At 28.5% G+C, this 12,496-nt stretch overlaps 1 protein-coding gene across 3 annotated transcripts in view; it reads right to left on the reverse strand.

Moving 5' to 3' along the window:
- Positions 1-5,291: 5,291 nt before the first annotated feature.
- The window catches only part of LOC129983684 (epidermal growth factor receptor kinase substrate 8-like), a 107,114-nt gene continuing 99,909 nt past the window's right edge, over positions 5,292-12,496 (reverse strand). For all 3 annotated transcript variants that reach the window (XM_056093268.1, XM_056093266.1, XM_056093267.1), the window contains exons 20-21: positions 8,784-8,916; positions 5,292-7,424 (exon numbers count right to left, since the gene is read on the reverse strand). In XM_056093268.1, the coding sequence (XP_055949243.1) occupies positions 7,353-7,424; positions 8,784-8,916 (205 nt within the window). In that variant the 3' untranslated portion in view covers positions 5,292-7,352. The remainder of the gene's footprint in view (positions 7,425-8,783; positions 8,917-12,496) is intronic.

Here is a 12,496-nt window from a genome sequence, read left to right on the forward strand (position 1 = left end):
TTGGATACACCGGGCCAGCTGATTTGCTTGCTTTTAACTGTCGACTGAATTTTGACCGCCAGCCATGAAAAACGCCACCTATCGCAGGTGAAAGAAATTATAGATCTTTTCTTTCTTTTTCCCAAAGCGCGCCGAAAAAAGATGCGAACTGGACAACTGTCTGCTCACTCCTTTTCAACTTGACACGCGTCGCTTCAGTATCGCTTCGCTGTTTTGTGGGATGGGTTCTTTGTACGTTTTCTTTTTCGGTTTGATTAATTGTCTTTTCTTAAGAAGAATAAAGATTCTTTTTATTGATAAGAAGAATAATGATTTGAACATGGAGTATGCTTATGCAAACTTATTCTGATTTGCATAAAGTTGTAATGCATCTTGGGAGCAAGGTTGAAAACTTTACAACACATGCTTTTATTTTCTCACCTTTAAAGTTGCCATCAAAGATTCTAGAAATCTTGATGAACATCGAAATTAATTGACAGCAAAAGTTTTCATATTGTCTAGTCCAAAAATTCATTTTTTTTTTTTTTTAAGAAAACTACTTTTGAACTTTAATAGAACTTTTTAGTCTTCAAGAATTTCATAAAATTCTTAGCAAAGCTTCTCTGTAAAACATTACCAGAATCAAAAAAATATTAACTGCGTGATTATTAAACATTTTTCTAATTTTTTCTTTTGAATCTATAATTTTTATTCCTCCTAGGCTAGCAAAAAATATTGTAAACATCAAGAAATTCGACATCGAAATTTTGATGAATTTTCACACTTTACATTACCTCGTTCCAATTAAAATTCATTTTCAAAGCTGTCAGTTTGTAAACACGATGGTTCAAAAATAGTATAAAATAAGATTATATACAATTTTGGATTACATGTCAAATTGTATTTATATATATATATATATACACAGCTTGGCGTTGTTTATATTTAACCACTTCGCATAAATTGACGTGTCTGACACGCGCATTGAATAACTGAATTTTAATTTTCAATTAAATGAAAATATTAAGTAATAGATGTATATTCATTTTTCAGGAAAATTTAACTTAAAAAATTGTTTATATTTCTTTTTCGGAGCAATAAGCAACTCCTTGCATTAGGTGAATAATTATGCTTTGAATTACATTTACAAGTGCAAAGGTTTAAAAATTGTGAGGAATAATCATTGAAAAGTTTCTCGCTTTCCTAGAGTATGTGAAAGCTAAAATCTGCTCACGAATCAAAGCGTTAACTATTTCCTATTTGTATATCGTAGCAGTTCATTCCAGTTTTAGTTTGAAATGTGCTATTCGCGCCTCTCTCAATTTCGGAATCTCTCATTTTATATTAATCAACAATTTTATCCTTTCATGTTACATATTAAAAGGGAATAAGTTTAGTTTGTTGTCATTCATTTTTTTACTCCCTAATTTACGTGTAAAGTAAATTTTTATAACTTCAAATATTTTTTTTTCTCCTAATAATGAAAATTTTTCATGTTCTTAATTTCCTAAAGTCAGAAAAAATAGATAATAGAAATTTTAAAAAAAAAAGAAAAAATATATATATAGAAAATAGAATTATATATATGAGTGTGTTGTCTGTCTGTCCGTAGATGAACACAATAATTTGAAAAAGCATGAAGCTCGATAAAAAAAAAATACTATTGTAGTTTTTGGGCCAAAATGATAAATTTGTATGAAATCTTAGAACTAATTTTTCAAATCCCATACTGTATATCTATTTGTCCGTGTGTATTTGAACATGATAACTCAAACATGTAATGAACTGAATGTTCCAAATCTGTCATGTGCTCTCCACAATAAAATTGTACATTTATGTATTCAAAATAATTAGGTAACACGAAAGAACTAGTCCTTTAGTCACAATTTCTGGTCCTATTTCTATAATTTTTATTTCATTTAAAATTCCATGATCTTTTAAATGCGTCATCTGTGGTCACCTGCCGCATCCAGAACTTTATATTTGAGAGAAATCTCCAAAACATTATTTTAATTCTTTGAACTCTGCCGCTCACCCTTCAAGACGGTGCATCATTTCGACGTTTTATTTATTTATTTTTCAATTTTGAATTTTAAAAACGCCTACAGAATGGTAAAAAGATGTATATTCATTTTTCAGGGAAATTCAACTCAAAGCGATTATATGTATTTATTTTTCGGAACAATAAACAAGCATTTGTATTAGTGAATAATTATGCATCGGATTACTTTTTCGAATGTAAAGCGTTAATATACATCCTCTATAGAAGGAAAACACTGACACATCTCTCACCCCTTAATCACAATAAAGATTTCCTTTACTTCATTTAAAAAAAATCATGATTTCGAGATGCATTATCAATGGCCTCCTGCTCCACGCCGTCTCTAATTTCGGTAAAAATCTCAAAAACATTAATTTCTTATATATTTTATAGGGAGAAAAAAATCGACATTCTCCCAGAACGAATGACTATATCGGTTTCATCAATTTTTATTTCATATAAAAATTTATTGAGATACGTCAACGATGGAAGCCTGTTCCGTTCTCCATTTTAGTGAAAAGTTTGTGACAGTCCCCGGCCTCAAGACTTGCACCGATTTCGCCAAATAATAATTTTTTTAATATTTTTTTTATTTTTGCATAATGATCAATCAGAAAACTCGATTTTTTTATTTGAAAGTACAATTTAAAATAGTATTTTCATTTAATGACATAAGATGAAATTCATTAAATAGGGTTGATATTATTAAAATAATGCTATTAATGTAATTGAAGACGGTTATTTTATATTTAATTAGCCGCCTTTGACGACCAGCTGGTTCGCCAGTATTACCGCTCGCTACAATTTTCAATTAAATATTTTAAATAACTTGTCTCTTAATATCTTCTCAAACAAAACATTTTTAATCTTCAAATTTTGATAGTCATACCAAACTTATACTGTTGTTTAGATCTTTTCGTTCAATTTACTATATATATTTTCCTAATTTGTTGTCATTTCCGGTAAAACTTCAACTTTAATTTAAAGTGGAAATGCTGAATCTGTGTCTATTACTAAACGTTTACAAATTAGCTGTGTGGCCCTGATTTGAATGGATATCCTGTTCATATTAAACAAAACTTGCCTTAAAATAAAACTGATTTATTGGATTAATAATATAGAGAGTGTAAAATCTCATAAAATAATTTTTCTTGAATTTATTTTTTAGAAAAAATAATATTTCATATTTGTTTTATTTCCTACAGACACGTGCTGAAAATTATATTTTTGCAGATTTCATTTCCAAAAAGATTTAATTTATTTTTAATTGAAGCTTTAATCAATGTGATGGCAACACTTTGAAAAAAGCTAATTTTTCCCCGTGAATGCGAAACGTGCTCGTACAGCTTAAAATTTATTTTTATTTTGTACGAAAAAAATTGTTGAAAAATAGAGTTAAAATATTTATTTAAAAATTAATTAAAAATATAAATTTAATTTTAAGGTTAAAATATTGGTATCATTTAAAAGATAAATTTTTGATCTTTAACTTGATGTAAAAATCTTTTTTGTGCGGTAATATTTTCGGAAGTTATAGCAGAAACACGCCAAAATTTTGCTTAATTTTTAAATAAATAAAATTAAAAATTAAAAATTCGAAAAAATAACCCCGAGGTGCATATTCCCGGCCTCCAAGGTATACACGTGCCAAATTTGGGAGCTGTTGGTTGAATGGTCTGGCCTGTAGAGTGCCAACACACACACACACACACATTGAGCTTTATTATAAGTATAGATTATAGACCTAATCAGTCAACTGGAAAAATGTTTTCCAACATGCGAACTTGACTCTCAACATTACACAATTAATTTAAAATCAAAGTATGACAAATTTTGGAAAAGTAGCAGAAAATTAATTGAAGAATATTCCCGTTTTTTTCTTTGGTATCTACTATAGGATGCATAGCTCAAATTTCATAGTGAAAATATCAACAAAAGCAAAGATTCAATTTTACGATCATTTTTTTTTATCGAATGTATTTATTCGATTGTTCAGGATTTCAGTAATATATTATTATGGGAAATTCCGTTCGGGATGGAATATTCGTCTTGGATGAAAAATTCAACGGGCTCAATATGCGATAACAATGCTTTATACTACACGCATATACAATAACAGAACATGGACGAAACGTACACAAAAATAACACTTGCAGTAAACAGCTGCAAATCGGTATCAAGTAACTTCAACAATACAAAGCTCTCGGAAAAAACGAATCGGACATCAACACTCCAAAGAAAAACTCAACTCAACCACTCGCTTGAGCTCGACTCGACTATTACTTCTGGCCGTGCACTTCTACTTTTATAGTTTCCGTGATGATGCATCGAATATTCTAGAACAAACTGCGGAACTAAACCCTAATAAATATATTGCCAAGGTTCTCTATTATTCGGGTACCTTCATTGTTGCCTTCAAATTCGCTGCCAAGTCGCCAAATGGTTACTAAGTTGCCGCTAAGGCCGCATGCCATTCACTCAACAGCCATTATGATATTGCTAAAACTAGCTTTCTTACCAATAGACTTACTGAGCAGGAAAGTAATATTGAAAATTCATAACAATTTTTTAACTTTTAAGCAGGAAAGGATTTAAATAAAAGCAAATGATTTAAATGAAATATTTTTAATTTCTTTCAAAAAACCTTTCTTCAAAATTAAGTTTATTGGTTTCAATTGAAAATGAAGTCAATTGGGAAAATATTGAGCTGATACATAAAAAAATAGTTGAATTTTTCGCCAAATTAAATTACCTAACAATCACGAGGAGTATAAATAAATTTTTCGCCAAGAAGTGAAATGCTTAATGACTGTTTAACAGTTGGTTTGATTATATACCTGATTAATTTAAGGCATTCATCCAAAGTAAAAGAAGATTTTTATTATATATTTGGCAATATTGGCTATTAGAATAATTTACATTAATCTATTCTTAAATCTTACTTAACCGAAGCTTCAATTGATAAAGTGTGTGTGTGTGTGTGTCTGTGTGTGTGTGTGTGTGTGTGTGTGTGTGTGTGTGTGTGTGTGTGTGTGTGTGTGTGTGTGTGTGTGTGTGTGTGTGTGTTTTAAAATTGTTAGACAATTATATTTTAGAAAGAATGAACTTTTTGAAATTTCAGGCATTATAATTTTGATTTCAAGAAAAATAATCACAAAAGAAAAATTATAAAATACCTTTATTCTGATTCCCTCATAATGCATTCATTTTATATAAAATTAAAAATATAATCAAACTTTTGTAAAAAAAAATAAAGTAAAAAAATATACGCATCATTTCCATTTCGATATTTAAAAGTTCTTGAATAAATACATAAAAGTTTCTCATATAGATGGAATGAATACAATGAGGAACTTGAAATACTGATATTTTTCAAATGTGAAACACAAGAGCTTTATAAATACTCTTAAATCTATTGGATTATCCAATATTTTAAAAGTGAAGAGCTGAAACAGAAATGTTATGGAAATCAATTCCAGTTCTTTTGAAATCACAAGTTATAATTATGATACAAATTATTTCTTCAAATAAAATTAAAAATATGTTAATTGAGTATCACTTTCTGTCAGAGTCTCATAAACCTTTTTCTTTCTCACAACTCAATCTTAAAAGACATTTAGTTAACCTAGATATCCGTAAGAACAGCAAAATAAAAAACATAAATTAAATATTATTTGAAAACAGATCAAATGAAATTCAATTCAATACAGTGAATTACTAAATTGTATTTGTCTAATTATTGCAATTTTAAATTTAATTGATACATTAAAGCTAACAAAATAATTTGTAATTACATTTTTTTTACGAGCGTTTAAGAATTTGACAAAAGCATTCTTTTCCGTCAAACTAAATAATACAAGCATGTACTCTATGTATCAAGATTCATATTACAAGAAACCATGTTTGTTTTAATATCATTAATACCGTCACTAAATAAAAATGCATATTGATTTTTGTATTCATTTGTATACAAATGATACTTAAAGTACATATATTATAACAATTGATTGCATAAGAAATTTTCTCACATTTTAAAAAGCTCTGTTTCATGACAACAATATCAACACAAATTTAATACATTATTAAAATAATATAATCTGAATGTAACAAAATCCTTCTAATTTTTAAAAGCTCATTTTTGTTACTTAACAAGCTATGTTTTATGATAATAACATGCAACACCAAAGTTATTCTCACTTTACAACAATAAAAATCACATTAACGCAGGAGATTAATACAGAAAACGAATTGTTATTTTATCTGATTTTAAGAAACTTGTAATATAAGGGGGAAATATTTCATTCTTTCAAAAGGAAAACTTATATAGGAATAATTAAAATAATGAGTGCACAAATATTTACGGCACTGAAATGTGTAAACAAATGAAAGCTATAAGATTCTATAGTAATACTGGTGCGAAATCAGGAAGATTTTTGAATAAAACTAACAAGATTCTTAAATATCATTTCTAATCAAAGCGAAAGATCTATATTCATAAAGGTTTGTGAATTTTTATTAGTTTGTTTCTTTATGTAATCCAAGAAATACTTATTGTTTTATGTCGTAAAATTATGGTTTACCAGTAGTAGCTCTAAGATCAGAAATTGTATTTGATGAATAAAAGATAATACAGTAAGTAATTAATCAAAGAACAGTTCTGATTGCAGACGATATTCCTAATGGAATTATTAATATACTTCATTAAACATATAACAAAAAATAATCGATATTGGGCAAATTCTGTAAATCCCTATAAAGGGGGAAAATTTAATTAATGAATATATAAGTTTGTATCTATTATTATTAGAAGCAAAGTTATAAAGAAATGATATAATTTTTATATACTGGTGAGGTTTTCAGAACGAACGATTTTAACACTAAATGAATCTATGGCAAATTTGTAATTGATTAAAGAACAATTCATATTGCGAGCATCGTCTCAGAATGGTTTAGTTCGTTAACCAATCGGCCATTGCACTAGTTTCTATCATGAAGAAAATATTCTATTGAGATAAGCAGAACTACATAATATATGAAAAAAAAAATCTTCAAATAATGTTTCCATAATGTTATTCCATTAGAAAAATATTAATAGTATTGACTTTTATGTTACTAGAAACTATTTCAAATTCCAATTGATCTTTTCGTTGTAAGAAATTGCTGGTAAAATAATTAAATAAGATAAAAACATAAGTACTTATTACATTCAGAATAAAGAATGCCTTGTTCAGAAAAATTGTTCGTACAATTGCCTCTGTCTTTTTCTTTTAGGCGTTTAATGATGGTAACAAATGAAGAAACATAATCTTTTCATTTCAGTTGCAGTATATTATTATACAACATCAGCTTTTTGGCGTCGATCTGCTAGGATCAGTTTCAATTCTTCTGATGTACAGGTTTTATACTGAAAAATAAACAAGTAAGTTTTGGAACTCATTTTCGAACACATTATAAATTTAAATATTATTTATATTTATATTCAAGGAAGAGTTTATAAATATAGTAAAAAAAAGAGTAAATGCAATTGTTTTTTATTCTTTCAATAAAAACAAAATGCTAACAAGTAATCTATATTTATAAAGATGAATATTTTCATATATTTAATACAAATCTCCAGTTTTTGTTTAATCGCGAAGAAAACTGGCACATGGATTCTAAATTAGAGAAAGATCATTGTCAACTGTATAAACTAAATGAATTAAAATATAGTTAAAAATTAGCATATTTTGGCCAACTATATCTTCCAAAAAAATCTCATAAAAATATTTTTATTTGTCTTCAAACTCAAGAAATTATCTTTTTAAAGGTACCAATTTCAATTTTCTGCATAATGTTATTCTCTAATTTTAATCATTTTGAATTTTATACATATTTTGTAAAAACATTTTTATTATTATGACTAAGAATACTTTTTGACGCATTTCAAACTTATTAAAACAGAAAATGTCAAAATCTCACTTAATTTATAATTCATTAAAATTTGAAAAAAATCGTTTCGAAGTAGATATTTCTAAACTCTAAAATATATATAGGCCTCTAAATATCTAATAAACTCTAAAATATATATATTAGTAATTATTTAATACAATTATTATTTTATTTTTCCGAACAAATATTATTAAATTTTTATTTTTTAAGAGACCTAAACATTAAATTCTGATGAAGATTTCTGTTCTTAACATTTGATTAATTCCATTTTTGACAAAATAAAGAAAAAAATTTATTATTTTTACACTTCTTTGTTTTGTTCGTTATTGAATTTTTATTAGATTTTGAAATTCACAGCGGTAGATAATATCGATCACATTTAATGATATTATATAAAATATTCTTTGTGCCCTCCCCCTGGAAACTTTTCACCACTTGTACCATGGCCGTCTGTAAGTATCTCCCGGCGTCTATGCTTGAACCAGCCATATTAGCAATCAATACGCAATTTTGAGTTAAAATAAAATAGTACGGGAGTAAAAGGTTCGACATTCACATACATGCGAGGAAAAAAAAAAATTGAACGAAAAAGTGTCTAATCGAGTGGAAATGAAGGTCAAAGAATGACGAAGTATTCTGTAAATGCACTCATCCTTCCGCGTTTCACCCTTTAGCAAGGTAGAATCTTAGAATACTGAAACGAACAGTAATAGCGATATCTGCTATCAGCATCCCTTTTTGTATACTAATACAAATCCCATAGTAAATAAAGTATTATTGGATAGTTATCAGTAAATGTGTGAATTTTGGAATTTCATAATTTTACCAGACTTACCCCCGACATATTCTTCTGCACTACAAGGTAGTTGTGCAGTTTCGAACCTTCTTCCCCCAGATATTTCTCCAGCTGAGGCTTCTTCAAATTAAACAGCATCTCTGCAGTCATTGGTTTCAAGATTTCTATGGCTCTGGAAAAAAAAAAGTGATGATGACATTTTTATTTAAGAATGGCATTATTTCATTATTCTGCTCCAATAAAGCGATATACACAATTAATAATGAGAAATATCGGAAACGCGTTGTACATAAGATGCACAGTAAGTATTATTTTCTCGTATACGAATTATAAAACAAGTATCGTAATCGCCAAAAAAAATTCGTACTCGAGATTTTGACAAATTTGCTCGTTTCAGACTTCCCTGAATCAAAAGAAAAAATTATTTTTAGCATGATGTCTGTCTGTTTGCAAACACGATAACTAAAAAAAAAAAAAAAAAAAAAAAAAAAAACGCTTGAAGCAAGAAGGCAGAAATTTGGTAAATGAATTTACTACCAAATTTGTAGATTTCTATGAAAATTGTGAATGAAATTCATTTATAGAATGTCTGTCTGCCTAGATGTTCGAGTGCATGTGGACTCGATGATATCAAGACGCAAAGAACAAGGAATCTTTGTAGCAGTTTCAAAAAAAAAAAAAAAAAAAAAACATTTTTCTTAAAATTTGGCTGAATTACATTTTGTCAGTGAAACTGTTTGAAAGTATAAAAATTCAAAGTTTAATTTCATTGAGATAATACATTGTTTTGAAAATATTTGATGTGAAATAATCAGGGACATTATTTGTTATTATTTCGTCTATCAAAACAAAAATTATTATTTCGGATTTAATAGGATTATTTCTATCATCTAGCATCCTATCATATAATAAAATTATTATCCAATTTATAATAATATCATTTGATATTATCTATATGTAATAATATTATTTTTATTCTCTCCGTAATTTATTAATGGAATAAAATATTTTAGAATAGAAAAGCAGTTAAAAAATGAGTCTAAACAAAGAAAAATACTTTGATAAAAATGAAGGCAAAGTCATTCACAACTATATACATAAAGATATATTTTTTTATACAAGAATATTTTTAAGTCGCCATACTTTCTATATACTTTGCGGGATACAAAATTTAATAAAAATAGAACTTTATTTTCCAATGTTTTAAAATTTGATTAAATATCTCGCTTTTGATTTTAATGCAATTTTCTGAATCTGTAAACCTGACTTAGAAACGACAGTGCAGACTATAAAATGAATCTTGAATCTTTTTTTTTCTTTGAAAATGATGTGATGCGTTACGATCAAAATGCAGTCAAGCCATACAAAGACAAAGCAGATGAAAATGTTATTAAGCTACAATGGTTCAGATTAAAAATTTGGGTGGTTTTCCTTCCCTTTTTTTCTCAAATATATGGAAACATTAGTGCTTGAGTTAACTTTAAAATAACAATGCTAATATTTACTGAAATAGTATACTGAGCAATTTTAAATTAGTCGTTCCTTTATGATTTTGTAGTAAGCAAAAGAAGTAATTAAGTAAAAATGGCTGACATATAAAAAAATTGGATGAATATGGTAAATGAAAGCTGCCTTTTTCATATAAACAAATTCACAAAAATGCGAAAAAAATCTTCAAAATTACTGTTTAATTCTCTTAGTAATTTCAGGCAAGTCAATGAATAACGCCCAACAATGGTATGAAATCCAACTAAATTTATTCAATAAAAGAATTTTCAAGGTCATTGGGATAGCAGAAGTTCCATTTACACGAAGAAACGAAAAATTTAAATGTCCAGAAACAGGTGTGAAAAAAGAGAGAGAGAGAGAGAGAGAAAGTTGGCAAAGTCTTTCTATAGGGGAGTGGTTGATTACTTATTTTGGAAGAAAAAACTGTCAAATGGAATCAACCAATAATGTTTATGTACTTTTTGGAAAAAAAATCAATGTTATTTTCGTATCACAGATAAATATTTGTACAGAATTGTATGTAAAAATCTTTAGATATTACACGGAAATATTGATGCCTTCAACTGCGAAAATAAATCTAGTAAGGAAAAAAGCATGTAATAATTACCCCTTTGCACTCCATTCAAGACGGTGCATCATTTTGACGTTTTATATATTTAATTTTGATTGTTAAAAATGCTTGCAGAGTAATAAGAAGATTCAAGTTAATTAATCGGGAGAATTCAACTTAAAACAATTATATATATTTATTTCTCCGAGTGATAAAAAAGTTTTTGTATTAGGTGAATAATTATGCATCGAATTACTTTTCCGAATTATAAAGGGTTAATAATCAACTTTCTAAGCACCAAAGGTCATTTTGTGCTTTCTAAAACGATTAATTCTATTGGTCCTGAAATCAACATAAAAATTACTGTCAAAAGCTCCAGCTTGAGGCAACAAAATTAAAATCTCTCAAATCCTACTAAACGCTCGAAATTTTTCAATATCCTAACAGAGACACGATAAATATAATGGAACAAGTCATCTAAAACTGGCACTACACGGTGCCTACAACTTTGACTCAAACATTTGATTCAACGTTTGAGTCAGATGATTCAAAAGTTGCAATAATGTTTCTGCTACACGGTTAATGTAAATGTCTGATCCAATTAAACTTGAATCAACGTTTAATGGTTTGAGAGGCCAGTTGATGGCGGAAACATTTGCCATTGTTATTACCGCATTGTAAGTATTGTCTTCTTTCAGTTTGTTAGTTCAAAAACTGATGCATAAAAAATGATTATTTTTCTGATAAATGGCATGGTTCCCTCAATGTAACCGTACACCTAAAAAGGCTTATTATGGATGTTTGAGACTTCTTCTCTGATTCCGGTATAAAAGAACAAATATCGTAAAATCTTCCAAAACGAATATTTAGAGCTTGACGTTGGTAGCTAGTAGATGGAAAACTCTGCACCATCTGGTACTACAAACTAAGTAGTGTACATAGTTGGAAGGTGTTCGTAAAATCGTGTAGCTTCGTCTTATCATATGTCTGCGAATTGCTAGGTTGGTAAACTATACTTTGATGCCACGCCTTACCTTTAAAGCCATATATATGGCGTATGACACATGAATTTGTCCAGTGGTATTAAGTCATTCTCAAATGACCTATTTCTATTACTAATTTATTACTCATTACTATCCAATGTTGGAGAAAGTGTTCATAGAATCGTGTAGCTTCGCCTTACTATATGTCTGAGAGTAGTAACGTCGGTAAGGTGCACTTTGATGCGGCGTCCTTCCTGTTCTGACAATAATTAGAACAGCATATATGGCACATGTCATATAAACATGAATTCGCTCAGTGGTATAAAGTCAATATTTCAATTAGAGGTATTAATCAGTATTTGAATCAGAAGTATTAATCAATATTTGAAGTGTGTCTGACATGACGCATTTCAACTACTGATTTATACTGATTTTCATAGAATCCATTGTACATTTTACGCGAGAGTTAAAGATGTTACAAGGTGATAACGATGTAAGACTCAAGACGCAATACAGTGTGTACAGGCAGATAAGGATATAATAATAAAATAACGACGCAAGACGCAAGACACAATGCATTCTTTGCTTTTTCGGATAATAATGGGTAGTTAGATTTCAAGCAAAGCGCAGATGTCATCATGTTTCTGACATGACTACAATGTCAAGTGAACACCATTCATCTATTGCTGTATTTGCTCACAAGGTAATCG

The sequence above is a fragment of the Argiope bruennichi genome, chromosome 9 (genome assembly GCF_947563725.1).
Source record: "Argiope bruennichi chromosome 9, qqArgBrue1.1, whole genome shotgun sequence".
Taxonomy (NCBI): domain Eukaryota; kingdom Metazoa; phylum Arthropoda; class Arachnida; order Araneae; family Araneidae; genus Argiope; species Argiope bruennichi.